The sequence below is a fragment of the Gallinula chloropus genome, assembly GCF_964237585.1.
Source record: "Gallinula chloropus genome assembly, chromosome: 6".
Taxonomy (NCBI): domain Eukaryota; kingdom Metazoa; phylum Chordata; class Aves; order Gruiformes; family Rallidae; genus Gallinula; species Gallinula chloropus.
In genome coordinates this window covers 21,098,858-21,126,610 of record NC_140091.1, presented here as the reverse complement: position 1 = coordinate 21,126,610, position 27,753 = coordinate 21,098,858, and the positions used below count along the sequence as shown (strand labels likewise).

Genomic DNA, 27,753 nt, shown 5'->3' with positions numbered 1-27,753 from the left:
TAGGTTAAAGGAAGAGCCCAGCTTTGCTCTGTGTATTTTAAGCAGGACAGAATTTCACAATAGCTTTGTATAACCCCTTTGTGCAGATATCCAGGGCTTAGGGTGCCGATGAGTCTCAAATCCCGCTCCAAACAGCCAGCCATTATAAAACACTGCCTGCCTTTCATAACATGCCAGCAGAAATCACGTGAGAGTGGTCTTAGCTTAGTTCACAGCCAGATTTCTACCTACCAATTTACTCCAGGGCTAAAAAGGAAACACTGTCGTTCTGTACCATCACTCTCAGGCAGTCAGGGGGTGGGGGCGAGGAAATGCTATTTATGTAAAATTCTTTCTCCTCAGAGCACAAAAGCTGCTGCTGCCCCCGACCAAAGCAGGCACGAAGCCATGGAAACCAGGGGAAGTTACACAAGGGCACAGAACTGTTGATGGAGCCAATGTTGCTCGTGGGCAGTAGGTGGGGCTTTCAGCATTTCGGCATTTGCGTGGGGGCTCTCCAGTGGGACCCAGAGGAGGAGGCTACAACCTTCTAGTTTTCGTAACAGCATCTCCCTCCAGCAGGGCTGGGGCATGGGTGGAGTTTGATGAACCCGAAATAAACAGAGACACGCAGCATCTTGTGAGTAGGTGCAGCCTCGGAAGGCTACACTGCAACAGCTGGGAGGGTGAGGGCAGCTGAGAAGGTAAGTAAGCCTACTTTCTCCTTTTCTTAATGCAATGAGCGGCTCGAGGAGTGGCATGTTGTGGCTAGGCTTACCCCTGGCAGCAGCATAACCCACACAGATGCCTGCTACACTCACTGTCCCTTTGGGCAGTGTGCTCACAGCTGCAGAATAAGCCTAGGCAACCTACAGTCTATTTATATGAAGAGATGGAACTCTTGAAACTAGACTTTCTGTAGATATAAAAATGAATTCAACTCCAAGTAGCTGGAGGATTCTTCTCTGTTTGTCTCCACACACACATAAGTTTTATGCTAATGAAAAGTATTTCTTACTTGCAGTCACCAACAGTGCAAAGTTAAGAAAAGATGTGTTGGAGAGGGCTTGGAATTGGCAAGTAGAGACAAGGCATGTGCTGAAGCAGGGGAACGTTTCCTTCTTTCTAACGTGTCCAGGAAGCCCATAAAGAATGTCTTTTCTGTCAAGCTACAGCAAGGAGTAGGAAGTGAAGTGACAGCAGAGCAGCATCATGAAGTAGCAATGGATAAAATACTGTAGGAAGTTCCAGCACAATTACTCATGCTTGGTTCTAATAAAACAATTGGATTCCTGCTTTTAACATTATGCTTTCGCCATCTGTAACTACTACTGGCAAAAGGTTTGCCGGAAGACAATGGTCCAGCTTGGGCGTGTGCAGCAGTGCTGGGGCCCAGCCACTCCATGAAGACTGCTGCAGGTGCCATGTCTTCTGTTTGGGACAGGGAGCTGCTGGCATCAGCCTCCTGCTGATCTCACCTTGCTCTAGGGAGAGAAATGAAAGAGCTGCTGGGAAAAAAAGCAAGTGCTCTGTGTACTAAGGCTTGTAAGTGAAGCAGGGGGTGGGGGGATGTTGCCTTTTATTTTTTTTTTAAACTTATTTAATATAAAAGCTTTTCAACCTCACAGATCCCAAAGGGAAAACTCCTTGCAGCCACCTCTGAACCAGAAAATAGATTAACCATAGGCCACATGTCCTAAGCAAACAGAAACTGATGCGGCAGTCAGCACAAGGCAGCTGCTGATTTTCTGAAAGCAGCCAGGGCATAGAACAGCCGTTCACAAATGTCACGTTAAAGATGGCCCAGCTCAGAGACCTTACTGCTGAAGGTGCTATGTGCTGTGAATCCCATCAGTGCACCTGTAGTAGGAAAAACTCATGAGAAAGGTAGAGCCGTGAAAGCCTAGGCAGTGGTTTCTTCTTCTTGTGTGGGTGGCTACAGCTGAGGTAAAGAAATGAGAAATAACCTCCACCCTGGTACCACGATCATGTTAAATTCGGAGAAGACAAGGCACGATGAGCCAAGTATCACAGGAGTTACTAGGTGCCACCTTTGCAACACAAAGTGCTAAGCACATTGTAACCTAGCAGGAAGCAGAGGCTTTCTCGGGTTACAAGAATCATTACAGCTCCTATGACCTCAAGAACTTTAACCAGAAGTGATTATCTCAGTGGTGAGACTGATTTACTTTCACTTGGTTTATTTTGGGATAGGAAGCTGAGTGTTTCCCTGTTTTCAGCTTTTTCCTTCTGGGTGCAGTTAGGAAAGCAGCTACTTATCTATCAATACAGACCCAGTCTATTCACAGGGCTCCAGGGCCAAAGACCTTAAGAAAGGTATTAGCTATTCTGAGAGGCTCAAGTTACAGGCACAGCCAACTCCACAGTACCCACCATCACCAATACGTCTTTACCCAGGAGCAAAGCAGCTGAACTTCTGAAGTCACTTTTACTGCCACTTGCAGAATCTCACAGGAAACGCCTTCACTTCATGGGGCAGCAAAGGCAGTATCCTGAAAGATGAACACTCCCACATGAACCTGGAGGCAGCTTCTTGGTCCTGGTTCTCCATCAGGTGTCCTTCAGGGCTAAATGGTTTTCAGCCCCCATTGAATCGCGTAGGGTAAGCAGTGGAATGCAGGCCTTCACAATTTCAGGGACATTTGCCTTTTAGGGAACACCTGTCTTTTACCTGATTTTTTCCAGTTACTTGTCAGTGGAACAAGTTGCTGAACGGCTGGACACCACAGGCTGAGGAAAAGCTCTGAGATCAGGCAAAAGAGCCTTCGTGCTTTCTTCTACCCCACATATCCCACACTGATTGAAGAGGCCAATGAACTCTCTCTGCCTTTCAGCTCTGCCAAGATGATCAAGTCCTTCAAGCAAACATTTCTGTCTCTGGATCTGCAGTCCCCTCGATGGAGCTCAGCAGAGACAATGGTAACTGCTACAGGGCAGGGGAACAGAGCTCTGCAGTCAGGCTGAAGCAGAGCAAAGGTGGATTTGGGATTAAGTCCCATGAGTGTGGAGGGGCTGGGAAAGAGTTACTACAGATGCTGCTCAGCCCTAGGTGCAAGGTGTGGCATAAAGAGAAGTGCTGGAGCATCGATTCATAAGCAGAGCAGCATGGCTTTGCAAGAGACAGGATTCAGTTTGGTATTCAGGGGTAGGCCTAGTCTGCAGCAAAGAGCCTGCCGACTAGTATCTCACTGCAACAGTAAGTTTCACACTAGATTGGAAAAAGCAGCTATTAAGTTGTCATCTGCATCTTCATCTCATTACTGTTGCTTTTGCTGTCTTTCAGGCAAAGGATTATGAGCTGCGTCAGTACGAGACAGCGAAGTGGGTCAGCACAGTCATCCGAGGAGAAACCCAGAAGGAGGCGATGCGCCAGGGCTTCTGGAAGCTCTTCCACTACATACAGGGGAAGAATGACAAAGGTACAATGTGCTGGCTTAGTGTGAAAGCACCCGGGGAGATGGAGCTGAATACTGTGAACAGTAGATGAACTGTGGGATGCAGCAGGTCCCTATTCCAACATCCCTGTACCTCCATCATGGCACTCCACGCAGGAGGCTGCTCTGGTTTTGGTTTTAGGGCAGGATACTCTGCAGTCAGGCAGAGCTTAAGACTTTCTCTCCTCCCCTCTAGAAATGAAGATTGACATGACTGTGCCAGTGACCTGCCTGATAAAGCCTGGTGGCACAGACTTCAAGGTCTCTTTCTTCGTGCCATTTGAACACCAGGACTCCCCACCACAGCCCACCGACTCAGACGTGTTCATTGAAGAGCGCAAGGCAGCAGCGATCTTTGTCCGGTATGTAAGAAGCACCAGCACAGCTCACAAGTGAAGGTAGCTACTGATACAGGTGTAACTCCTCCATTAGCAGTCTGGACCACTCCTGCTTACAGCTGATACTATCTATCCTGCTGTTTAGAGCTTTGATTGGCAAAACCTGGAGCACTTAGATCTTTCTTATCTTTCAGAGTCTTCCCAAGAACAAAGAGAAATGACCAAGCATAGAAACATTTTGTTTTTAGGAGACTTTTGAACACATTCTGTGCTACAGAACACTCACAGCACTCTTCCAGTACCCTGTTCAGTTCTAAACTTCCACAAAACCTACATGGCAGTTCTTTATTACAGGAAGAACACCCAAAGCTACACTTGGCCTCTCTGCATGCAACAGCCAGCCAGCTAATACCTCCCCTCCCTTTTCATTTCTACCAGATCCTTTGGTGGATTTGCCTCCCCAGAGAAATATGCTGAGGAAGCTCAAGTCTTGGCCAGAATTTTAAGAAGCAGAGGCCAACCCTTCCACGAAGATTTCTTCTACACCGCAGGCTATGACAGTCCCTTCAAGCTCTTCAACAGGCACAATGAAGTGTGGTATTTCAAGAAGTAATACAGTGGAAAAAGCAAAACTTGGATGCTACTAATCAGCTCTGGAGGAAAACAAGCCTTATTAACGGGTTTTGCTTTAGTGCAGAAGTTAATTTGCACACAGACACAGGATCACATCTAATCCACTTTGTCTAGGATCAAATGTTCTGGCTAATAAGATTTCAGCTGTTAATGATATGCAATTTGTATTCAAGTAGACTGTACCAGCTTGAGTGGGTTAAGATATGACACTTACTCCTCTTACTGAAAGGTTCTAGGGAACACTAATCCAAAAATACTCCTGCATGACAGTTTGGATGTCTAGTCTAGTTTTATTTCTCATTAGAAGTGCTACAGCAACAGCTCAAGAGTTAGAGAGAATGAATTCTCCTGAGAGCTGATTTTCCCATATTGCTACCACTCCTGAGACAACAGAAAGCTGAGGGAAGTAGTTTTCAGAGATAAAGCCTACCCTTCAATCATTCTGGGAAGCAGCAATATTTTCACAGGTCCTAGCTGCCTCAAACAGTTATTTTATAAAATATTAGCAAGCTCCTTAACCCCTCCATTTAACTTCTCCCTCATGGAGGCTGGACACCATCTTGCTCCAGACTAATGGCAGCAACCAGATTGGAGCAAGAGTCCAGTGAAGAGGGAAGGTTAGTGGTGTCCAATCTGTATATGCTTATTCTCTGCCTGAACATGCAATACCAGACTTACTGTTGGCCTGTCATTTTAGAAGCAAACACACAAGTAGCAGTGGTTAGTCCTCATACAGGAAATACTGACTACTCTTTCATTCCAGCATATCTGTCAGGTAAACTATGGCTTGCACACTAGTAGTATCTGACACAAGACACTTGTAGGACTAGCACTTAAACTAGTTCAACACCTGCTCTAAATGAAGCATGTGAAGTGTTTTACCAGGTAGCCTAGAGCTACAGCACGCTATTAAAGTCAGAAAGTTCACAACAACAGGAGTTTACAAGTTTTTATTGGTTCCAATCAGTATCAGGCAAACACCATCAGCATTGCAAAGCCCCCCTCGGTCTTTTTTAATGATGTTCATACAAGTATACCCCATTGTTTTCCCATCTTCCACCTATTAAGACAGATAAGAACCATTATAAGGCATCAAACCAGGATAAGAGGCCTACTGGAAACATCTCAGACCTTAGAATTTCATCTCTGATCAGAGAGAGAGTTCAAGCTAAGGTTATCATCATTTGTTCCAGAAAATAAATCTCATTACTACAATTCCACTCACCTCCTCAGTTCTTCCTACAGTAGTTTCAAAGTTGCCTTGTCACCTAAAGCAAGAACACACAATTAACTTATGCAGTACCACAGCTGGTACAAGCTCTACAGCAGCTCTGTAACCTCAGAGAAAAGTGGAACGGAAATTGTGATATCACAGTAATTCATTTGGCAGAATCAAGTTTCATCAGTGGCTACAAATATTACCAGAAGTTAACAAAATTCATTTGGTGGGTGGTCTTACCTAACGAGGTTACAGACAGCACAGTCCCTTCCTGAGAGAGAGAGAAGTTGTATCAGAATAACAAACTTACAATTTCTTAAGTACATAATTGTATTTCCCATGCTAATTTTACCTAAGAGGCAGCCACTGACAAGAACTTTAACTTGTAACACCCGAATAGGATGTACAAAGCTAACAAATCCTAACTGAACTGTCAACACCAAATTACTAATTAGAGTCAGAGGCCAAATCTGTTCATTCAAACAGAGCTCCACATAAATGTTTTAACTACCAGATGTTATAGGACAAGTTTTAAGCACTACTACTAGGTATTTAGCATAGAATGATATTCCAATAATTCTCAAGCCTCAGGTACTCTTCACTTGCCTTGGACATAGGCTAGTCATGTTTCTCACACAGACTCCACATGGGTTTCACTAACAAGTAAGACTTTAACAGTACTTTAAGACTTAGTCTGAATGCATGTACTGTTTCAGTGCAAGAGTTCTCCTCAGCCTTTTTCAGAGAGATTCCCATTGCTTAGAATAGATCATCACAAACAGTACATGCCTAAGATAAGCACAATGCTTTGTTAACTTCATTTCTGACCTCAGCATTTCAGGCCTCACCTGCAACCCCATTTTCTTTCACATCACAAGAGCTCTAATCTGGCCATCGAGACAATTAGTTGGATCAATGTACTATTATTATTTAAGATCAGCACTACCCCCTGCAAAAGCCCACTGCTTAAATCTGTACCAAGTGAGACAGCAAATAACTGTACCGGTTTTGGTCAGCACAGGCTCTGCACTGCCAGGTTACCATTCATAGAAGCTCTAGCAGTCCACAGCAGTTACATTATTTCAACTGACCTGTTCTTTTTCAATTACAGAAAGCAGTTAACATTCTCAAATAATAAAGTAATCTTGGCAGACTGCTGGTAACCTGGCATCTACTGGCAAGAGGACAAAAAATCCTTGAGGAACCCTCTGCTTAACATTGCCAGCTACACTGCAATTAGAAGCCAGCACATCTAAAAGCTTCCCCAACAGCCACCCTGCAGGTCAGACCATAGGCATCTGCTGCCACAACTTACTTTTGCCAGTAGCACCACCAACTGCACTGTTTCACAGCTCCACCGCACAAGCCCTGGAACAAAGCAAGCGGTCAGGAGAGCACACAAGCAAGCACAGGAGGATGAGGTCTAGTCCAGTGCCTGCAGTCAGATAGAGCTAATTGCAGACCTCCATGATTGAAGTCAAGGCAGTCACATCTCATCACACAGGCAGCTCACACTGTCAGCCACTGGACTATCATTTGCTTTAAGCAAAGGTTGCTGCAGGTAAGAAGGGCAAATCCACCAATACTGCTAACAGAGCAGTTTCATGAGGTCACACAGGCACACAGTAGAGTTTAGCACAAGCCAGCCTGTCAAGGCTGGGCCTTACCCAGCAGTAACCACCCTCGTGTTTTCGCCAGGATGCAAACAGTGGCCAGAACTTGCCCCTCCCAGTTTACATGCAGTAAAACCCTTCAGTTCTAGGCACAGCTGTACTAAAAATACTTGCAAAGTTAAAGCAGTACTTACATGACAATGAGAAACACTTTGGAAGCCTGCAAAGGGAAAGTTGCTATTAGGGTCCAGCAGGAAGATTTACCCCAAGAACCATTCCAGAGGAATACTGTATCAGTGTTTGTCAAGGTTTATCCTCACTGGGATCAGAGACCTGATTCAGCATCATGTACAGTAGCCTGCACCACTCTCACCCTGCCACAAGGAGAACCTCCCACTTCCCCAGCATCTAATAAATTAATCCCTCAGCTCCAGAGACTGTAGAAATTGCACAGAAGAGCAAACCTCTGAATCAGAGTTCTGTGAGGCTGAACATCTACCTTGGGTTAAACCAAGAAAAGCATTTTAGGTATAAATTCACTATAGTGCCACATTCACCATTTAAATCTCAATTGGCCCATTCCAGAAGTCTTTCACACTACGAAACAATTAATGCTTTGAGGAGCATGAGGCATCTGAAGGCATACTTAGGGTACTAGTAACTTTGCTTCAGATTTTCCAGAAACAAAATGAATTTGCAGACACTCCAATCTCCAAAAATGAACTCCCAAGCTCAAATGCAGCACAAACAAGAGCACCTACCCACCCAATGTTTGTTCTTTGCTTTTAATTACCTTTAATTAGGAAACCTTTGTCTTCAAAATCAGTAACAGGTGAAAGCTTCTCACACTGGAGGCATAGGTATCCTCTGTCCAGGGCAGCCTGCAAAGCAACACTACTTGTAGAACTTGGAGCACTAATTGGGTCAACTAAGGTTTTCTGTTGCTGAAATAAAATTTGACAAGCAGAGCCTACCCCACCCTTCTAGTCACCTTACTTATTTTTTTATGTTTAGTTTGTTTAATGGGATGATCTGAGAAGTTTTCAGGACACATTCATGGAGTAGCATCTCACCCTCAGCTTTCCAGATGAATCATCTGTCAAGCTTAGCCTAAGCCACAGCAGGCTGCATCAGATAGGAGCGAAAGACAGTAGCAGTGTGATCACCATGGGTCATCTGCTGAACTATGCAATCATCACACACAGCCTTTACATGTATCAGGGATCTGATCTTATTTTCACACACACAGACAATACAGTATTTACCTTGCACAGCTTAGAGCTTCATCTCCCAGTGCCTGCAACAAAAGGAAGGCAAATCAGACTCCCTCAGCCCTCACAGCCAAGCCTACACCACCCAGCAAGAGACGACAGGAGCTAGATACATCAGATAAGAGCGAAAGACTAAACTCTGTTCTTCACAGGGTGTTCTGCTGAACTATGCCATCATCACTGTATCTGCTTTGAATAACAACACCAAGCAGTCACCTCTTGTGACAGACAGCTTGGAGCTCCCCAAATAAAAGAAACATTCAAGGCTTTGAGTACTAGCAATTTTTTTTCAGCTTATTGGTGGAAATGAATCCAAAAGCATTTCCCTCCCATTTTATACATCCCATCCCTTTCACTGCCATTTCAGCAGCTCCACAAAAAGAAACCTACATGGAATACCATTTTCTTACCAGGTGATGTTTCTCCTTGAAATCTTCCAAGAGTACAATTCCAATCCTGCAAGAAGAAAATCCTCATAAACAGCATATTCACAAGGCAAAGCATCAAGGGGAATTCTAAGTTGATGTGCCTCAGAAAAGCTATGGTGGTAGAAGTATTCATCATTCTCTTGGTCAAGAGTAGCAAATAATTGTCATCATTATGGCACCAGAGGGAAAACAGCTCAGGAAGTAAAATCTACCTACTGATGCTATTAGAACAAAAGATGCTGTCTAGGCACCTTTTGATGTTGGGTTTTCACCAAGTATTTTTTTACCTTGCACAGTAGCATCAAGTCCCCATAGCTGGTGGCAGATCTGGAAGAGACAGAACAATTTCAGACACCTGGAGAACCCCAGGAGTATCTCCAGCAGTGACACCAAGCACAGAAAAAAAGCCTCAGCACAGAGTTTTCAGAAATTACTTCTGTCCACTACTCTTATACTGAAACCATCATAGGCTCTCTGCAATCTCAACAGCAATCCTGGGAGTTAAAGGTTCTTTCTGAAGCATGCACCAGGCACTTCTTTTCCAAACAAGCAGCTATATAATGCTGTGGCTAGTGAAACAGCAGTAGCAAAGGGGAAAAAAAGGGTCTAGAGTACTATTCTGGTTAGAGGATGGACTAGTGGTTCAGAAAGAGGAGCACCACCATCCACTTCCCAGTGCAAATACAGACTCTTCCCAGTAAAGCACAAGGCCCACCCCAGGAGACACCACAGAATTACCAATTACAAACACCAGTCCTATAATTTTTTCATATCAAATTACTCAAGGCTAGCTGCTCTTACATGCTCCTACACACCAATCCTTAATTTAAGTCGTATTTCAGATGCAGCACTTACCCATTTCACAGCCACGGGAGTGGGAGCATAGCTGATACATCTTGAACTGAAAACAGAGATAATAGGTTATTTTTTTCATCAGAACGAAGCTTTTAAAAGCTTTGTTTTTGACAAAACAGAAGTAAAATTCAAGCCGCTGCTCAGCCCTGTAGGAAAACTTCCCCCGATGCAATCTACGCTTCCACTCTTTAAGAGACAAGGCCACAAAAACAATCACTAGCCCATGTCTTTAAGCAGGACATATCTAAACTGTCTTAGCATTCTACAGCTTCAACTCTAGTTTATAAGCACCAAGTCAGTCCTGAAAGAACCAACTTTGGCTGCTCAGAAAGCACGGACCACACATGGCGTTACAGCCGTACCAGATACACTACACACACCATTCCATGCCCAGCTCAGATATGTTGGTATTCATCACCCTCTCAGATGTCCCTACCAACATAGTTTTCATCATGTGCAGGCACACGGAGCTCCCAAGTGAGACACCACACTACTTTGCTACGATGGGGACTCGGGTTTTACCACTTACAAAGCTAGCTACGACTCAGAGCACATGATACAAGCAAGGGTACCTCCCCAGTCATTTGCTATTTTGTAGGAGACAGACTTCACCAGAATAGAACGGCAATCCCCAGCCTGCCATCTGCTTCCAAGCGTTAATTCACAGTGAAGTTGGCAGCCCTTAACCCTAACACTTTCCATTTACTGCTAGAAACTGCCTTCCCAGAATATTAATATAAAGCTAAAAGCGAAAGAACCCCAGAGCTACTCTCTACAGCTGCCACACGCTGTCTTCCAGCAGCGATTCTTACGGGTCAAGGGCTTCCAGAGGAGATCCGGCAATGCGGTCTGTGCCCCGCGCTCCTCATGCACCCCGGGCGCCCCCCCCAGGGCCAAGTGCCTCAGCAAAAGCCAGATCGCTGCACAGGCTCAGCCTCCCCGCCGCACTACCCAGGCCTCCCCACACGGCCACGGGGAGACGGGCCTCCACGCTGAGGTCCCACAAGGCCTCCCCGCCTCCGCTGGGCCTCCACCGGCCCCTCCTTCCTTCAGCCCGCGGGGGATGCGCAGGACTACCTGGGGATAGATAGAGGAGCCTGCTGCCTGCCTCCTCCCGTCCCTCTTCCCGCCAGGGCTGCCATGAGGCAGAGTTTCCTCCAGAGCGCGGCCTAGGCCGCAGGCGGGGCTCCGCCGGCACAATCCGGCTCCATCCTCCCCCGGCAGCGCTCACCAGGGACCGAACGCCTCTCGCGGCGCCTCCACACCACTCCCCGGAGGAGCGGGGGCCCACCCGGGGCGGGAAACAACCCCCTACTCACTCACCGCCCAGACAGCACCGACCGCCGCCTCAAACCGCGCCGCGGGCCAAAGAGAGGAAGAGGCCTTCCTGCACGCCTTTAATATAGCGACGGCGCCGGTCACGTGATGCTGCCGCGGCGAGAGGCCCCGCCCCTTTGGTCGGCCCGCGGGGCGGGGCGCAGGGCGCGCGTGGCGGGGGCGTGCCGTGGCGGGCGGGCGGGGGAGCGATGTGCGCCGCGGCCTCACGGGCGGGAATTTTCTTCCGGGGTGCGGCCCGCTCGGGGGGGTTTCGCTTCCGGGACGGCGCTGCGGGCCCTTCCCACCCCCGCCAGGTAGGTACCGGCGCGGAGCGGGCCCGACGGGCCGGGCGGGGCAGGGCGGGGCGGGGCGGGGCGGGGCGGGGGGAGGCCCGGGCCCGCCCCGCCCGTGAGGCGCCGTCACGCCCGCGGGGGCCGGCGCAGGGGGGCCGGGGAGCGCGGCCGCGCCCCGCCGCCGCCGCCCCTCCTCTGCTCTTCTCTCCTCAGGGCCCGCGGGGCGGGGGCCGCCGAGCCCGCTGTTTCCCCACGGGGGGCACCGCCCCACTCCGCCCCGCGGGCCCCCTCCGGGCTCGGCCGGTCCCTCCGGGCGGTGCTCTCCGCCGAGGGAGGGGGAGCGGCGCCTTGTCAGGGGGAAAAGGAGGTGTCGATGTGGCCCCTGGGGCGAGGGGAGGGTGGGTTTCAGTCCGCCTTCCCCGCGCGCCGCCGGGGTCGGGGCTCCGGGTGCCTCTCGGCAGCTGTCAGGGCTAAAAATTCCCCGTCGCCGCCTCACGCCCGGAGCAAAGGCCCTGGAGCCTTCGTGGCTCGGCGGGGGGAAGGATCGAGCGCTGTCAAGTTCGCTGAGGCGGGCGGGGGGAGTGAGGCTCGGAAAGGCGGCGTCTCCCGCCTCCATTGACAGTCAGCGCGCCGTCAGCCTTTGTTACGGTCCCGTCGTAGTTTGAAAGTAGTAGAGTTGACCAGTCGCGGTAAATCGCCACCCCAAATCCCGGGACTTTTCCCTTCCGCTGCCCAGAGCAGCTCCCCAGCCTGACAGCTGTCTGACGGAGGGTATATCCAGCGTCAGCCATCGCGGTTGCTCTGTCCCGGCTTGTTCTGAGGGATGGATTGATCCAGGATTTCCCCAGGGCTTGGTAGCTGCACTTGTCTCAGAGAGCAAAAGGTATTTTCTGAGATAGGTCCAAGTCTCAGCTGGTGATGCTTTGGTTTGAGTAGAAAAGAGACGAGTGTTTTGGTGTCTTCCCTGGGCACAGTGCTGCTCGGCAGGAGATCCTGCTCAGTCTCCAGCTAAAGGCTGAGGTGATGAACCTGCGGTCCAGCTCCAGGAGACAAAAACTGTGATGTCATTGTGCTGCTGATGGATATGTGAGCTTCTGACAGGCCCTTTACCCATGAGGACAGAAATCATCTTGTGATGAGGGTAGTTTGAACCAAAACCCCCCAACACCTGATCGAGGTTGTCCCCAAAGTGTGTTATAAGATGCTGCTTCCTCAGTACCGAGGTGATGAAGTTACGTGGGTCCTTTTCTCCTCCCATCAGCAGCAGACGGGGTTTTCCCTGTCCTCACAAGCAGCAGCTCACGAATACTTTATCGGGCTCCCCTGGGAGCAGCTGACTCCTGCCTGGGTCCATACACGGCCGCACTCAGCAGTTAAGATCTGATTATTATTGTTTTTCTCTTCTCTTTCTCTACATCCCAAGCTGAATCCCTGAGAAATGGAATGGCCTGGCTCTGCCTCCAGCCTCGCTGCCTTGGCGGAGCTGCTTCACCTCGCAAAGGATGCCTGCCCGCCTTGCCTTTGCTCACCTTCCTTCCAGAGAATGCTTTGGGGCTTGATCACTGTAGAAGCCAGTGGTTTGGGAAGACACTGAGGTTACGGGCTCCCCACAGTCCTGTAAATGTTTGCCCGTAGTCCGCAGCGATTTCGGCTGTGTGAGTGTCCCTAATGGTATGTGGGGAGGCTCGTTTGAGGAAAGTGCTGCGTGTGCTTAAGCGCCACAGGGTTAGTGCCAGAGATACCCCCAGCCCTGTGAGAGAGGAAATGACGTGGCCAGGTTATTTTACTTCCATGTTTTATTTTAATGACCACAAACATTGAGCGCACGGCGGTGAAAGGTGAATTCAATAAGATCCATGTTCCTCTGTGGTTTGGGGGGTGGGATGTCACATAATGGCCAGCTAATCCTGCTTGCTGATCCTCCAGCAAAACAAATGACTGTGAAATCTTAGGGATCCCTTGTTCCTCTGTCTGACATTACTTTTCTTTCTTTTCTGTTTTCCTTCTAAAGGGGAAGGGGGCAAAAAGTTTTCAGACCTTCTTACTCCATCAGAAGAAAAAAGGAAAGCCGCCAAGATACCAGCCCCACATCCCCTCCTTTGCATGTTACTCGTAACCTCACCGGTAAGGCATCAGATTGTTCTGTTTCACCGCGGTTTGTGTGTATGTTCTGCTCCTAACGCCCTGTCAGTGCGGACCTGTGCGCTGTCCTCGCTTCCTTGCGGGGTTTATCGCTTGCTTTTAAAGATAAGGGGCCAGGAGAAGCCTCGAGATGTGGCGCTGTAAGGCTACACCGTGCAGGGTTCTGTGCGCGTGTGATCTCACCTACCCCAGGGACGCTCAGCCGGCTGGCGGCTCGCTGAGCTCTCTGCGTGGACTTCACCAGACTGGCAGGCTGTGCTGTGGCGCCAGGTTTAGTAACGTGTTTTGCCAAGTTTGTGTGAACTCTGCTTGGGCGTACGAACGTTGTGCTGTCCTGCAGCAAGGGCCAGATGTCCTCTGAAGGCACGCGTGCTTCTCTGTCCCTTCAATGCCAAGGGTTCTCAGAGTGGGCACCACAAGCCTCAGTATTTCCAGCCTGCTTGAAATTGTCTTGATATCTGCAGCACTCTGCTTAATTGGCACTTCAGATGCCGTCCAGCTTGGAAGCTGCTCGTGCCATAAGTGGTCTTAAAAAAAAACCCAAACAAAACCTTATTTACTTTCCTCTTCTTTTTTTTTTTTTTCCTTTTTGGGTGAGTTTACATCTAATTTTGGATCATTCTGAATTTTGACCATATATGGTCAGGGCTCCTTTTCAAACTTTGCCAAAATGAAATGTGATGATTATAGAAAAATGAGTTATGGACGGGAAGCTAGGGGAGAGCCAGTTTGTTAATCCCCATTGTCCGTACGATGTCTTTTGCTGTTTGCAGTATCCCAAACTACACAAAACCCAGTGCCTTTGGCCAGGGGGTTGCTGGTGCCCAGCACGTGGACTGCTAAATTGGTGTTTAGGACTTACAGGGTCTCTTCCTTGTTCTTTCACTGTGCTGTTACACGATTTCTGCCACCTGTCAGAAACACCACATGCGATGAATATTGTGGTTTATAATGATGTATTTAAGATACCTTGAGGTCAAATGTGTACTGGTCAGCTTTTGAAAAGTCTCTGAGGAGGGTTTCAGTCCCGATTCCTGCTCTACAAAGGAGGCAAAGTGATATTACTCTCCCTTTTCAAAGCACTTAGAAGGTACAAGTGCTAAGTATTTTAATCCATTATGCAATCAGTTGCCTATTTTTAGTACATGAACCATTTTTACTGTTCTTTTTACGATGCAAATGTGCTTTTATTGAGGCTGACAGAACAAACCGTTTCAAGCACTTTAAGCCACAGGGGATGGGGAATCTATCGGGGACCGGTTTAACATAACTCTTGTGAAAGGTGGTGTACAGCGCATAAAGATCGGAGGACCCCTGCGAGATGCTGGTGAATTAAACGGTGAGCAGCTGCTCTAAAAACCCCAGTGTTTCAAACTGCATGAAAGTGGGTGAAAAATGTTCTGAATGCAAATGATGGATTTGCTGCATTAATGACCGTGTTTCTCCCCCCCCACCACACCCTTTTCCAATAGGGTCGTGCACCTGCAACTGGGACAGCCATGGAGAAGAGTGGGAACATTCAGCTGGAGATTCCTGACTTCAGTAACTCTGTCCTGAGCCACCTGAACCAGTTACGCATGCAGGGTCGCCTGTGTGACATCGTGGTCAACGTCCAGGGGCAAGCTTTCCGCGCTCACAAGGTGGTGCTGGCTGCCAGCTCGCCCTACTTCCGCGACCACATGTCCTTGAACGAAATGAGCACCGTTTCCATTTCTGTCATCAAGAACCCTTCTGTTTTCGAGCAGCTTCTTTCCTTTTGTTACACCGGCAGGATATGTCTGCAGCTGGCTGACATCATCAGTTACCTGACGGCTGCCAGTTTCTTGCAGATGCAGCACATCATAGACAAATGCACGCAGATTCTGGAGGGAATTCATTTCAAAATTAACGTGGCAGAGGTGGAAGCGGAGTTGAGCCAGACGAGGACAAAGCATCAAGAGAGACCACCAGAGTCTCACCGGGTGACACCAAACCTAAACCGTTCCCTGAGCCCACGTCACAACACCCCAAAGGGGAGTCGCCTGGGCCAGGTTAGCACGGTGCTGGACATTCGGGAGCTCAGCCCTCCCGAGGAGTCCACCAGCCCCCAGATAATTGAGCAGAGTTCGGATGTGGAAAGCAGGGAGCCCATACTACGGATTAACAGAGCGGGACAGTGGTACGTTGAGACGGGAATGGGAGACCGCGGGGGACGGAATGACGACGACGTCCGAGTGCTGGGAGGAGTACGCATTAAAACGGAGAACCTGGAGGAGTGGCTCGGGGCAGAGCATCAGCCGTCAGGAGAAGATGGGAGCAGTGCTGAGGAGGTCACTGCTATGGTGATCGACACCACGGGCCACGGATCGATGGGCCAAGAGGCTTATGCGTTAGGATCCTCCGGGGCCAAAGTCATTAGGCCAACCAGCAGTGAGATTGACAGGTGAGTTTTCTTTACCTTGGTCACTCACCTTGGCTGTAGGAGGAGATTGTGCCAGATTGTCACTTGGCTGGGTGGGGGTCGCTTTGGGATGGTTTCCCCTCTGTTTCCTGTAACCATCTTAAGCACTGAAGGAATATTTCCCTGTGTTAGGAATCATATCCAGTTTAGGTTCTGATACTATGGTTGGGGAGGAATCAGACTGGGATCTCCAGGTGCAGGCTATCTTGGGAAAGGAATTATTAGCACTTAGAGATGTACAGGTTGGAATCTCTTGGGGTATGGCCGTGGTGGGAGTTTTGTCTAAAGAAGGTATTGCTGTTCACTCCCACTCGATTCTGTGCTCAGCATTTGAATTAAGGAGGTCACATACAGTACGTGTTACGCAAAGCATCGTTGCGATGATGCCTTCTGGCCTGGAAATCAGGGGGTGGTTCCGCTGGAGCAACAAGCTGGTTGGCAGCTGTAGGTCAAGAGGAATTTTTCCCAGTGGTCATGGGTCATGGGTTTACATCTTCTGAAGCAGCTGAAGTGGGGACTGCATCAGCATTTGCTGATGGGTTTGGTTTATGTGAGAGCAGAAAGCCTTCACTGAGCATGGGTGGTGAGATCTGCTGTGATCTGACCGATGAGCATATCTGGTAAAGGGCAGATCAGTTGTGTTCAGGGGAGTTGTGTTGGGGGGACGGGTTCCCTTCACATCTGGCTCTCTTCTAGCTCAATCCATCTGGTCCCACAGGGGAACAGTTACCTGGAAGCAGTGGATATTCTGCCACTTGTCCCCTAATAAGTCGGTGTGTGGGAATGATCTTGAGCTGGCCCTTGGGAGAGTGATCCTCTCCTAGTTCCTTAACCCTTTCCCACGGGTCAGCTAGCCTCCAGCATCTCTTTTTGGACTGCACTCGATATCCACTTTTTCTCCCCACAGAGTCCATCACATCATTTCTGTTTCACGCTTGAAAAGGGGAGGAGGGTGAGGGTGGTGAATGAGAGGTGCCCTTAGAGAAAGAGTTTCTTTTCCTGTCGTATAGTTCCTGAGTCGCTGGGCCCGTATCAGAAGAGCTCTCTGGTACTGAACTGGAAGCCAAATGACTCAGTTTTATTTTTCAGATGTTCAGGCTGAAACCACAGACCAGTATGACTTGGTTTATTCCTTTATACTTGCGCTGTTCCGCTGCCTGTGTGTTAGCTGGCGAGGATGAAGAGATGCTATACAGGTGCCTCTATTGCTCACCCGTTGTTCTAAGCACCTTAGTGACCTGATGCCCATTAAAAAAACCTCCGTTTACCCTCTTCCCCCCACCCCACAGATTTAGCCCTTCTGGCAGCATGGTTGCTGTGACTGAGCGGTACAGATCAAAAAGCGAGTCTCCCGGGCGGATGGATGAGCCCAAGCAGCCCAGTTCCCAGGTAGGCAGATCAAGAAGTTTGCAAGTAAATGTTGGCATTGCAGGTGAAGGGGACTGTGTTGTGCTAAAGAGTTTAATATTTTATATCTGCAAGCAATGCTGTCTGTGAAACAAGGACCGGTTACTGTCATAATGGGTTCAGCTGCTCACGCTGAGAATGTTTGTCCCCTGTATATCATTTAAAACTGACCTTGGCTGTTGTTTGGGATTTTGGGCTGACACCTGGAAAACATGAGGAGTTTCTCTGGTTGTCCCAGGGCGTTAAATATCAGCCCGTGTTCTGGGCAGGCCACCAGCTCCTGAGGGAGAAGCCCCCCCATCTGCCTGCAGAGCTGTATCTGCCCTAAAACACCGACCACAAAACACATGAGCTGAGGGAGGAGAGGTGTTAGCTGGCTGCTGCGCAAGGCTGAGGGCCAACAGCAGCTGAACGTTGCCCCACTAGTACCAAAACCAATCCAAACGCACTTTTAGCATGGAGCATTGAAGGACTGTGGATTTGTGCCGAGGTCTATGTCTTGTCCCCAAGGGACTGTGTCACATAGCAGAATTTCTAATGTAAGTAGCTCTGAATTTCCCATTTCCTTGGAGTTGTGAGGTAGGAGGGAGATGGGCTGTAGGGTGCCACAAGGTGGGACACAGTGGTCATACCCGTGCCTGATTGTTTTGACTTAGTTTTTCTGGTCACATACAGTCGGTATCGCAGTGGCACTGTGGTGCAAGTGTGGCACTGTGGTGCAAGTGTGTCACCTGGCACTGCGTAGAACGACTCTCATGTGCCCGAGCGATAAGTAATGTGTCTGGTCATAATCAGATGACTTTGCTGGAGGCAGGTGAGGCGTTACCATGCTTTTTTTGCCCTTGAGTAAGACCAAGGGAAGTAAGGGGCAGGGAGGGGGAAATCTCGATTGCTGCCTGCTCATGTTGTGATGTACTCCCATAATACAAAAGCTACCCTTTTTTGTTCCTATTTTGCCAAAGCTTTGTGTCCTCACAATACAACTAGGAAATTTCAGGTCAAACCAACCCTCCAGGGCAAATGTGACATAGGAAGCAATTTTAGCTCTACATACAGGAAAGCTGCTGTTACTTCTCCTCTGTGAGATGGCCTCAAATGTAAAACCATAGGCTGCCACGTACATGGGGAAGTATCATCACCTTCTCCTCTTCTGGTATCGCCATATCACTGCTAAAAATAGCCTGCCCTTCATCCCTGCTCGTAGCAGGCATGGAAAGGGGAAGAAAGCAAGCACTGTAGCTGATTTGTGGATCTCTTTCAGCCCAGAGGGTTTCCCCAGTGCTTGTAGGGCCAGACTGATCGGCACCTGGCACAGTCACGCTGCTGCCTGCACATGGCTGAACCTGGTTGCCAGAGGAGAGGCCCTCCTGCTGTTACGCTGGTTGGCATCAGCAGGAAACAGCCTAAACTTTCTGATCCATTGAAATCTGCATACGTTTAGGGGGCTTCTTCATCTTCTCTATGACACGCTCGGCTACACTCGTACAGAGCAGGGACTAACTCTTCAGTTAACTAGAAGGCTTGATTTTGGAGTAGCAGTTAGAAATAAAGAGCAGCTTGCCTGGGTGAGCTGAGGAAATATTACAGTAGGCAAGCTACAAGCCAGTCTGGCTATTTCAAAGTCCCTAAACAGCCTGAACACCCATCTGAGTTCCTCACACTCCTTTAGGTAGTGTAAATGCAGCCAGGCGTAAATGAAGCTGGAACCGATGCCAAATTATTTTGATGTGCCACAGCCTCTTCCCCAGTGCAGGCTGGTTGTATTGACAGCTCCGTACTAAGTCTCAATCACATGGCCAGAGGGCTCTTCAGATTGGTTCCTCTTTTAGGAGAGAAATTAAATGCTCTGTTACCCAGAATAGACCCAAATGGCTTCGCATAGGCACATCCATCAGTGGGAATTCTGTGTCCTCCAGCAAGGAGGCATTTGGGAGGCTGTCAGTTCCCGTTCTGCATACGAGGAGCCAGGAGCAGCTCCCCTGGAGCCCGAGCATGCGGTTTGGGGTTTTACCTATGGCTGGCTGCTTGTCGTTCTGGCTTCAGAAAATAACCAGGAGCCAGCTAGTCCTTGCTGTGTAACCTGGGCCAGGCGTGCCAGCTGTCTGTGCAGCTGATCCCCTACTGGCACTGCCATGGAGCTGCACTGGGTTACACAGCCAAGTAGGCAAGGAGGATTCCTTATAAAATGAATCTTGAATGATACCTGAACAAAGACTTGTGCAAAGTGACACCCAAAGGGTTTCAGATACGATTTGTAGTTTATTCCACCTTCAGTTTACTGCAAGCTCAGTTGATTGGCTTCTTTTTGTAATCTAGTGAGTAATGCAGAATGTGGCATACAGCGTTTTAATCAAACTGCCCCAGGTTTTAAAATAAAAACCAGTAATGTGAATCAACAGGTTTGATCCCCCCACAGTCAGTGGCTAAGCGCCCGCTTGACAAGGGCTGTTGTAGCTTCCCCAGATCTACTTGGCAGGAGGGGCGGCCTCCATGGCAGAGGATTCTAATTTGTCTTCAGCCCCAGGGCTCCAGTTAAGCACTTAAATGTGTGCTTGAGGTTGAAGACATGAGTGCTGCTGATTTCAAGGTTTGGCACATACTTCAGCGCTTTGCTGGTTGGACTGGGGCCTGATCTTCTTTCCTGCAGTTTGTTGGAGGCTGCTTGCTATGTAAATCTCCGTTGTTTCCTTTGCAGGGGGAGGAATCGGCCATGCTTGGAGTGAGCGGTTACGTGGAATATCTCCGGGAGCAGGAGGTTTCAGAGCGCTGGTTCCGGTACAACCCCCGGCTCACTTGTATTTACTGCGCCAAATCCTTTAACCAGAAAGGCAGCCTGGACCGGCACATGCGTCTGCACATGGGCATCACGCCTTTTGTCTGCCGCATGTGTGGGAAGAAGTACACCCGCAAGGATCAGCTGGAGTATCACATCCGCAAGCACACGGGCAACAAGCCCTTTCATTGCCACGTCTGCGGCAAAAGCTTCCCCTTCCAGGCGATCCTCAACCAGCACTTTCGCAAGAACCACCCTGGCTGTATGCCTCTGGAGGGGCCTCATAGCATCTCCCCCGAGACCACTGTCACGTCTCGGGGGCAGGCAGAGGAAGAATCTCCTCCACAGGAGGAGGCTGTTGCTGTGGTGGAGACGGCACAGGGATCTGTGTCCACGACTGGGCCAGATTGAAACACGGCTGCAGAGTCCAGGGAGAAAGGACCATCTTCCCAATTTTTGGCTCTTAAGAGTCAGCACCAACCTGGCAGGCTGGTACTGTAATTAGTGCAATGCCACCACTGGACAGGAAAGAAGCTTCCAAGATGTTGCCAAAATTGCAGAATCTTTCTCTTTCTCCTCCTTTCTCTTACACACACCCCCCCACACACACGTAAAGTGTTAAAAATTTTTCTCTCTTCCTCCTCCTCCTCTTGGAGAAAAACAACAGAACTGTGTCAATCAACTTCTTATTCAGGGATCGACAGGATTTTACCTTTTTTTTACTGTTCCGTGGTGATCTGGGACGAGCGGTCACTTGTATTTCTCCGCCTGGCAGCTGGGTCCCGCCGGGCACCCCAAGCCGTGCCGAGCCCGGTGCGCAGGGCAGCTTCCTCACCATATCTGCTGGTCCAGCTCGAGGGGAGAGCAGGGACAAGGTGCCATTGGCCTTTCTCCCTTCCCCAGGGAGTTGCCACGTTAAAAAAACAAACCACAAAAAGACTGTCCTGGTGGAACCTGCCTTGCCCAAGTGTATTTATCCCTGTTATTTTTGGTGTGTCTCTTTTTACCTTTTTACTTAAACTATTATTCGAGGGCTTTTGGCTTGCCCAGTCCAGCCATACAGCCTCAACGCCCCCCCTTAAAAAGCAGGCAGGGCTATAAAGCGGTATTGTAGAGGCCAGCAAAATCCTGAAGTGAAATTTGGCAGCCAGGAGGCTTGCATGAGACTCTGCTGCATTGGGAGAAAGGTTGTAGGGACCTTTTGGAGGAGGTTGTCCTTTGCTGTCGCTGATCCAGGAGAGTTCAGAGCACTGTGACATCCTGTCCAGCACGCTGCCGTGCTCCGGGTGTTACCAAGCATTAGAAATGAGTTTTCCTGGACCAGCTGAATTGTGGAGTTAGAGGCTGGCTACCAAAGTCGTCCTTCACCCCTACTCCCCCCTCGACATGCACTTACCTTTTCTAACAGCAATATGGTACACCGAAATACTCCCGTCCCAGCCCAGCAATCATGGGTGGTTGCTTTTAAACGTTGTTTCTACAAACTAGTTTGATAACTTTTTTTATCAATGAAATGCAAAAAGAAAAGAAAAAACCCCTACTTTTATTTCCTCTTAAAGGTTCAGGAAACTTAAAAGTGAACGGTTCCTAGAGCAATCACAACTTTGTCCCCTTGCATGGACTTTAACTTTTGTATCCTAAGCGGCTCTGATGTTTAGAGCAAGTTTAGCAAACCTGGAGAGACATGCCTGCGTCGCGTATTGTAGGTGTTTGCACGGGATTACGTGTTTCATAAGCAGAGAAGCATGGGACAGGTAAAGAAAGTGCAAATATCTTGACATCTTTTGAAGAAGTCTTTTTGAAAAAAATATGCAATACTTTCAGAGTTTTCTCTGGTTCTGATGCTGAGTTGTTTGTAACAGGAGGGGGAATGAATGGACAGGTCAGCTTTGGGAGAGGATGTTTAGTGGAAGGAGCTTTCTTGGGGTTGTGTAATGCGTGCAGGACGAAGTTCTGATCCCTAGGGTGCTGGGAGGAACAAGGAGACATGGAAAAAAAGAATGCACTTCTCCTTGCTTCTGCAGAGCAAGCTGGGTGAGCAGTTAGAGGTTGGTCTGACTGCACAGTGGAAACTTCACTAGCCCTCGCTTTCCCCAAAGCAAAGTGGGGCTTGGGATCATCTTCCTGCCCCCTTAGAGGGAAAAATTTGGAGAAGGGTGATGTATTCTTGCCTTGCTTCATAATGGTTTCTCTTTTATAAGCCAGAAGTCTCGTTGTTCCTCCCATGCCTCTCAAAAAGCAGGCATGGCTCTAATAATGGGGAGTGGGGTGTGGGTGGCGTGGGTGGGAAGGGTGCCGGGATCACACGTAAAGAGGATGTGCTCCTAAGAGAGGAACCTTTGCGGGTATTTTGAGCCGGGTGCCTGCAAAGTATGATTTCATGGATCATTTCAAACAGGAAACCTGATATCTCACCTCCATTTTCCTTCTGTCCCTTCTTCCTCCTCTCCTGTCAAGTGCATCGTCGCACAGGGAATGATTTTCTAAGCGGCCGCCCGAAGGACCAGCCCCACTGACTGGGTTTCCTGTCAAAGGTCAATCAGGATCATACCGGAACAGTAAGGTTGCCAGAGAGCAGTCGCAGAGAATGAGAGATAAGAGGGTGGCTAAGGTAGGTTTCGTCACAATTGAGGTGTGGGGAGGAGTGGAGATGTGCAGAGGATGCTGCTTTAGTCCTAGCTTTTGAAGTTACCAAAAATCAAAAAAAAAAAAAAAAAAAAAAAAGAGTTAAACACTTTGAAATCCTATCCTGTTCACATTAGAGAGCATCAAAAGTTACTTTTAGTTGCTTAAAAGATTTTTTTAAGTGTTTTAAAATAGAACTTTTAAAAGAATACTACCAAACTATAAAAACATAAAATTATTTATATACATATATTATATATAAATATAGTGGGAAAGTTTCCCTGCTAAGCTTGCTGTGAAGAGAAGGGTGAAGGTGCAGTAACTGCTATACACAAGCAACATTTGGCTGAAACCAGATGGCAAAAGACCCCCTGAGGTGCAGTGATGAAGGGCTGACGCAGAGCGGCCAACGCCTGTGTTCCCATGGCATACCTGTGAGTTCCCTGAGCAGGTTTTTTGTTTTCCTATATCGATACTGTGAACGGAGGAGCATCCTGACATCCCAGGGTGCCAGCAGCACGTCCTGTTTTGCTGATTCACTACTTTCACTTGGCCTGGTGAGAAGAAAAACACCAACCCATGACCGTGGTCCTTCATACCCTACTAGGCTAGTCTGAAAACAAAGCTTGTGAAAGGTTGTTTGGGTTGGGTGTTTTTTTAATATTTTTTTTCCTCTTTCATGTTTGGTTTGTTTGTTGGTTGGTTGGTTTGTTGTTTTTTGTTTTATTTTTTTCCTTTTGGTGCAGAGGTTGCCACTGTATAAACAATCGTTTCTGATTGCATGCAGAAAAGAGCCAATATTCTTGCCCGGGGCCTCGCTGAGGTGAAATTTATAGCTTGTAGCTAGGAGTCAGTATAAGGTATGGTAGTGGGAATCATTTTAATATTATTTCTGTGCATTTAACGGATGTGTGTGTATGTGTGGGAACCGCAGTGTCTCCAATGGGTTCTTGAACAAGGCTGAAAGCAGTTCAGGCCCATCTGTGCCAGGAGATGGACCCATTTCAGGAGGAATCGTTTATTAAAATGTTTTCTTCCAGTCGTTGGCTTTATCAGTGCAGATGAGGCCAAGGTTCAAATTATAAAGGGCTTGGAGGTCCTGTACGGTATGGAAGAAGCCTCCTGTGAATTCTCCAGCAGCGGTGTAGCTCGTTGGAGCTGCTTTCCCTAACAGAATGTCATACAATCTTTCATTGCCTCTGGTGTAGCTCTTCATGGTCACACTGAAGCTGTAGAGAATCAGGTGCCAACTTTCCGAGCGCAAACACCTCTGTGATGGGCTGAGGCATGGCTTCACCTTTCCATGTGTAGCTGCAGGTTTTTCCTCCCTCTGCCAAAATTGATTTCAACTGTGATTTGAGGAGGATGTGAAGAGAACTCTGTCCTATTTCAATACCTCTGTACGTAATGCTCCTGTCTGCTTCAGAGCTTACTAACCCGTTCGTTTGCTCGCCTCAGGGCAACAGGGGGAACACACTCGATTTCTGCAGTTTCCCCCTTCTCAGAGGGGAAACACGGTTCTTAGTTCTTTGTTGCGGTGGAGAAACCTTCCAAATGTGAAGCATTGTGGTTATCTCCTCAAGCCTGCAGACAGCCCCGGCACCGAGCCCCAGCCGAGGGATGGGGCAGTACAGTTGCTGTGGCCATTCCTGGCTGCTGCCTCCGGGTTCCCTGTGAATAGCTGTGAAAATACCAAGAACTGTGTCAGTACTGTGCTGCTGCTTTGGGGAGAAGCTAAACTTCTTCCTCCCAGGAGGCTGAGCGATAGCGCAGCTGGGAGCAGGGAAAAGCAGGTGGTCATTTTGCTCTCCTGTGGTGGGAGCACATGAAAGCAAACTGCGCTGCTTCTTTCCCGCAGCCAGACAGGGAGGGGCAACCAGGGAGGCTTTAGGAAATGTGAATTTGTAGCAGGAGGCTGAGAACACGCTCAGAGCCCTTTAATTAGGTCCAGGGGTACCAGCCTGGTAGGAGTCAGAGCCGGTGATGCGGGTGGGCAGCCCCTTGCTTGTCCTCCCAGCGCTGTCTGGCCACCACATTCAGTCCTTTTCCTTACCTTTCCTTCTCTACAGTCTTTTCAAGCTGTGATCTATATGATTTAACTTTGGGAAGTTTGGGTGGCTGGAGCGCAGGAAGCATAGAAAGAGTTTTGCGTCTCTGCTGCTGTTTGAAATCCAGCAGAGGTGGGTAGAGACCAAGTATTCCCATCCCACAGCTCTTCAAAGCTGGAATCGCATTTGGAACGACCTGTGGTCTTGCTGAAAAGTGTTGCAGAGCAGGCTTGGGAGGGCACAGAGTCAGGATTTCAGCCCTCAGCAAGATCAAGGTTGGAATGAACGGATGGGACAGCTCTCCCTGCTTGTCCTGCTCTTTGTGTTGTGACAGTTAGGTGACTCTTTTCCAGGGCAGGCCATCCCACACCTCTAGGCAGTAGTAATATCACTTAAAAGCATGACACCTGGTGCAGTAAATACTTCTAAGGAGTTCGGTCTTTGAGCAGAGTCCTTCTGCTGCCTTTGGGCAACTCAACCCTAACAAAGCATTTGCAAGAGCAGAGTTGTAGTTTTATTTGCTGCTGACTTCATCTGTCCTGCAGAACCTGACCTATAAACAGGCGGCTGAAGAGTTGCATAGTGGGGGAGGTGGTTTGTGAGGTCAACCGAGCGGTGCATCATTAAGCCCAACAAAAATCAACTTCAACCCTTCAATTTACCATTGAAACTTTATAGCACCTCGTCCTCCATCCAGGACACGCCTGGTTTAGCTGTACCAGCATCCAAGGGTTTCTGCAGATTAGCTGTTCTTGGGGATGGGACTAGTCAAGGAGCTGTAATTCAGGAAATTTCTTGATTTTGTCAAGGTTTGAGCTCCAGGTTCCCTCTGGGAGCTGAGCCTGTAGCCAGGACTGCAGCTGGAAAGTCCGGAGTCTTTCAGTGGAGCTGCCACCGAGCGCCAGCATAGACTTGTCTGGCAATGATGGTATTCCAGAGGTGAGCATGACTTGACGTGTGCACAGAGCTTTGACATCTTGGGTGGGAAGTCCTAGGGAGAGATAAGGATCATTGTCATTCAAAGGATATTTTGATATAAAATACATACATCTATATGTATGTAGTGAGATATATAGATAGATATATATTTGTAACCAAATAAAAGCTAGAACTATGCAAACACTATTGGCTGCTGCTTGAAACTAACTCCTACCAGAACATTTTGAGTAGATGGGGAGTAGATTTATTGGGGTTTTTTTTGGGTTTTAACTAAAATGCAGCAGGCCAAAGCTTTGCTGCAGTTGGTGTTACTAGAAACTTAGGTTATTCCTCATCCAGAACCCACTTGAATGGGTTATAAAATTATTCAAGGAGTCCTACTGTCTCTAGACTACTTCCATCTACCGTGGTGTTATTGCTGAAAGGCTGGGACTAGAAGAGGTTGAACGTGATGTCTGGGATGATAGAAGAGAAGCAGAACCAAGGAAGGGGTGGGAATATTTTCTTTTGGATGTAGACTTGAGTTGGCTTCAAGGAACCTTCCTGCTTGTGAAAATGCCCATCACAGACAGAGACAGGGATTGGTCACGGGGCTGAGTTCTGGTCCCAGTGGAGGTACTGGAGGTCCTCCCACTGAATCCAGCAGTGCCGGAGTCTAGTCTGCTCGGAGATGTTTCATGTGGTTTGTCAGACCCGATCTTGGCTTTTAGGAGTAACTAAAATATATCCAGCTGCAATCTTCAGCAACCTTCAACTTCTTATTCTGGGGACTGTGGAAGATTCAGGTTTCCTCTAATGTTATCCTCATCCCAACTGTGAACATGTTACTACTGGTCCTTATAATTTATTGTCTTTCTGTTCCTGAATGTCTGTGTGATCCAGCTTCTCACCAGTGCCGCCTTCCAGTGCTTCATTAGCTTTTATGCACAGGGAATTGTTGCAATGGATAAGTTGATCCCGCTAGTTGGGTGAGTAAAAGCCTTCGGAGAACGGCTTTTGCTTCCTCTAGCTGTCATTAGGGAGTGCACACACACATACCTGTATATACATATATATATACATATATAAAGCATTTCAATATAAACTCATTTAGCATTAATCTTATTTAATTTATATTTTAATCCTGTTGTAAACCAAAGTATTACAGCTTGTGAAATGACACGTCTTGGAAATAGAGGGAGGAGCCATGGAAACTCTTTGCTGACAAAACCATGGATACCAGTAAGGCTTAAGACCTTGCACTGGTGAATCCTTGAGGCTTCCAGCTTTGGAAAGACTGGAGACTCGCTGGGTGAAGTCTGATGGTGGGGAGGCAGCATGGGTTGGGATTTTTTCCTTAGCCGGTATAACTTGGTGTTGGAGGAACTGGCCCAAGAGCAGCGCAGCGGGGTGTCTGGTGGAGATGAGGTGTGTGGTTAAAGCTAAGAGGGCGACATCAGGTAGTGCTGTTTACTTCTGGCACCTTCTGTCCACAGATCTGGATTGAGATGTGCCAGGCTCAGCTCTGGGCATCTCTGTGCTGCCTCATAAAGTGACCCCGCAGGGAGCTGGGTGGCTGATGGTTTGAATTAGTGCTTTAAGAAGGGGACTTAGGAGCATTTCTGCTGCTGGCGTTTCCCAGCAGAACCACTCCGGAGTCGCTGCCACCCTGCAGTGCTGCAGGTCACAAAGCCAGGGGCTTCTGCCCCACCTCCTGCATTGGGATGCTTCAGGGAAGCAGGAGAACTTGCCCACTGGAATGCCTCGAGGAAGTTTCCCTGTGAAGGAAAATGAGGCAGGAATTGAGGCGAGGATTTGCTTTGTTTGCTGTGACATGGACTAAAATGATCCTGGATGCTCCTCTTCTGTGTGAAGAGGTTTGGTTGAAGTGGTGTGAACAGGCCTGGGAACAGGGTGTCTCGGTGCCGGCCCTGGTTCTGCTAGCGTCCCTTTTGTCTCGCTGTGGTATCTGATACAGGCTGGAGCCAAGAGGTGGCAG

The 27,753-nt window shown here is 48.5% G+C and overlaps 2 protein-coding genes and 2 long non-coding RNA genes across 4 annotated transcripts; 2 read left to right on the top strand and 2 right to left on the bottom strand.

The window, feature by feature from the left end:
* Positions 1-2,844: 2,844 nt before the first annotated feature.
* On the top strand, positions 2,845-4,385 carry HEBP2 (heme binding protein 2; the record flags this gene model as incomplete). Its single annotated transcript, XM_084266396.1, has 4 exons — positions 2,845-2,919; positions 3,284-3,419; positions 3,631-3,796; positions 4,211-4,385. The coding sequence occupies 4 exons, from the start codon at positions 2,845-2,847 to the stop codon at positions 4,383-4,385; spliced, it is 552 nt and encodes a 183-aa protein (XP_084122522.1).
* Positions 4,386-5,340: 955 nt separating this feature from the next.
* LOC311193355 lies at positions 5,341-11,154 on the bottom strand. The gene is made up of 11 exons (XR_014617385.1): positions 11,115-11,154; positions 9,792-9,837; positions 9,224-9,263; positions 8,919-8,964; positions 8,503-8,534; positions 8,031-8,118; positions 7,432-7,457; positions 6,940-6,992; positions 5,865-5,895; positions 5,631-5,673; positions 5,341-5,465 (listed from the first exon to the last, which is right to left on the bottom strand). It is a non-coding gene; the product is annotated as an uncharacterized lncRNA (long non-coding RNA).
* A 3,876-nt stretch (positions 11,155-15,030) lies between these two features.
* Positions 15,031-21,004, top strand: ZBTB37 (zinc finger and BTB domain containing 37). The gene is made up of 3 exons (XM_084265913.1): positions 15,031-15,965; positions 17,273-17,372; positions 20,086-21,004. The coding sequence occupies exons 1-3, from the start codon at positions 15,043-15,045 to the stop codon at positions 20,572-20,574; spliced, it is 1,512 nt and encodes a 503-aa protein (XP_084122039.1). The 5' UTR covers positions 15,031-15,042; the 3' UTR covers positions 20,575-21,004.
* A 1,578-nt stretch (positions 21,005-22,582) lies between these two features.
* LOC311193403 lies at positions 22,583-24,172 on the bottom strand. The gene is made up of 2 exons (XR_014617390.1): positions 23,221-24,172; positions 22,583-22,842 (listed from the first exon to the last, which is right to left on the bottom strand). It is a non-coding gene; the product is annotated as an uncharacterized lncRNA (long non-coding RNA).
* Between the last annotated feature and the right edge of the window lie 3,581 nt (positions 24,173-27,753).

Bases quoted from the DNA above. Each gene is read 5' to 3' on its own strand.
- ZBTB37 (XM_084265913.1), top strand. From the start codon at position 15,043: ATGGAGAAGAGTGGGAACATTCAGCTGGAGATTCCTGACTTCAGTAAC. The intron at 15,966-17,272 runs GTGAGTTTTCTT...CCCACCCCACAG, and splicing joins ACCAGCAGTGAGATTGACAG to ATTTAGCCCTTCTGGCAGCA. The intron at 17,373-20,085 runs GTAGGCAGATCA...TTTCCTTTGCAG, and splicing joins CCAAGCAGCCCAGTTCCCAG to GGGGAGGAATCGGCCATGCT.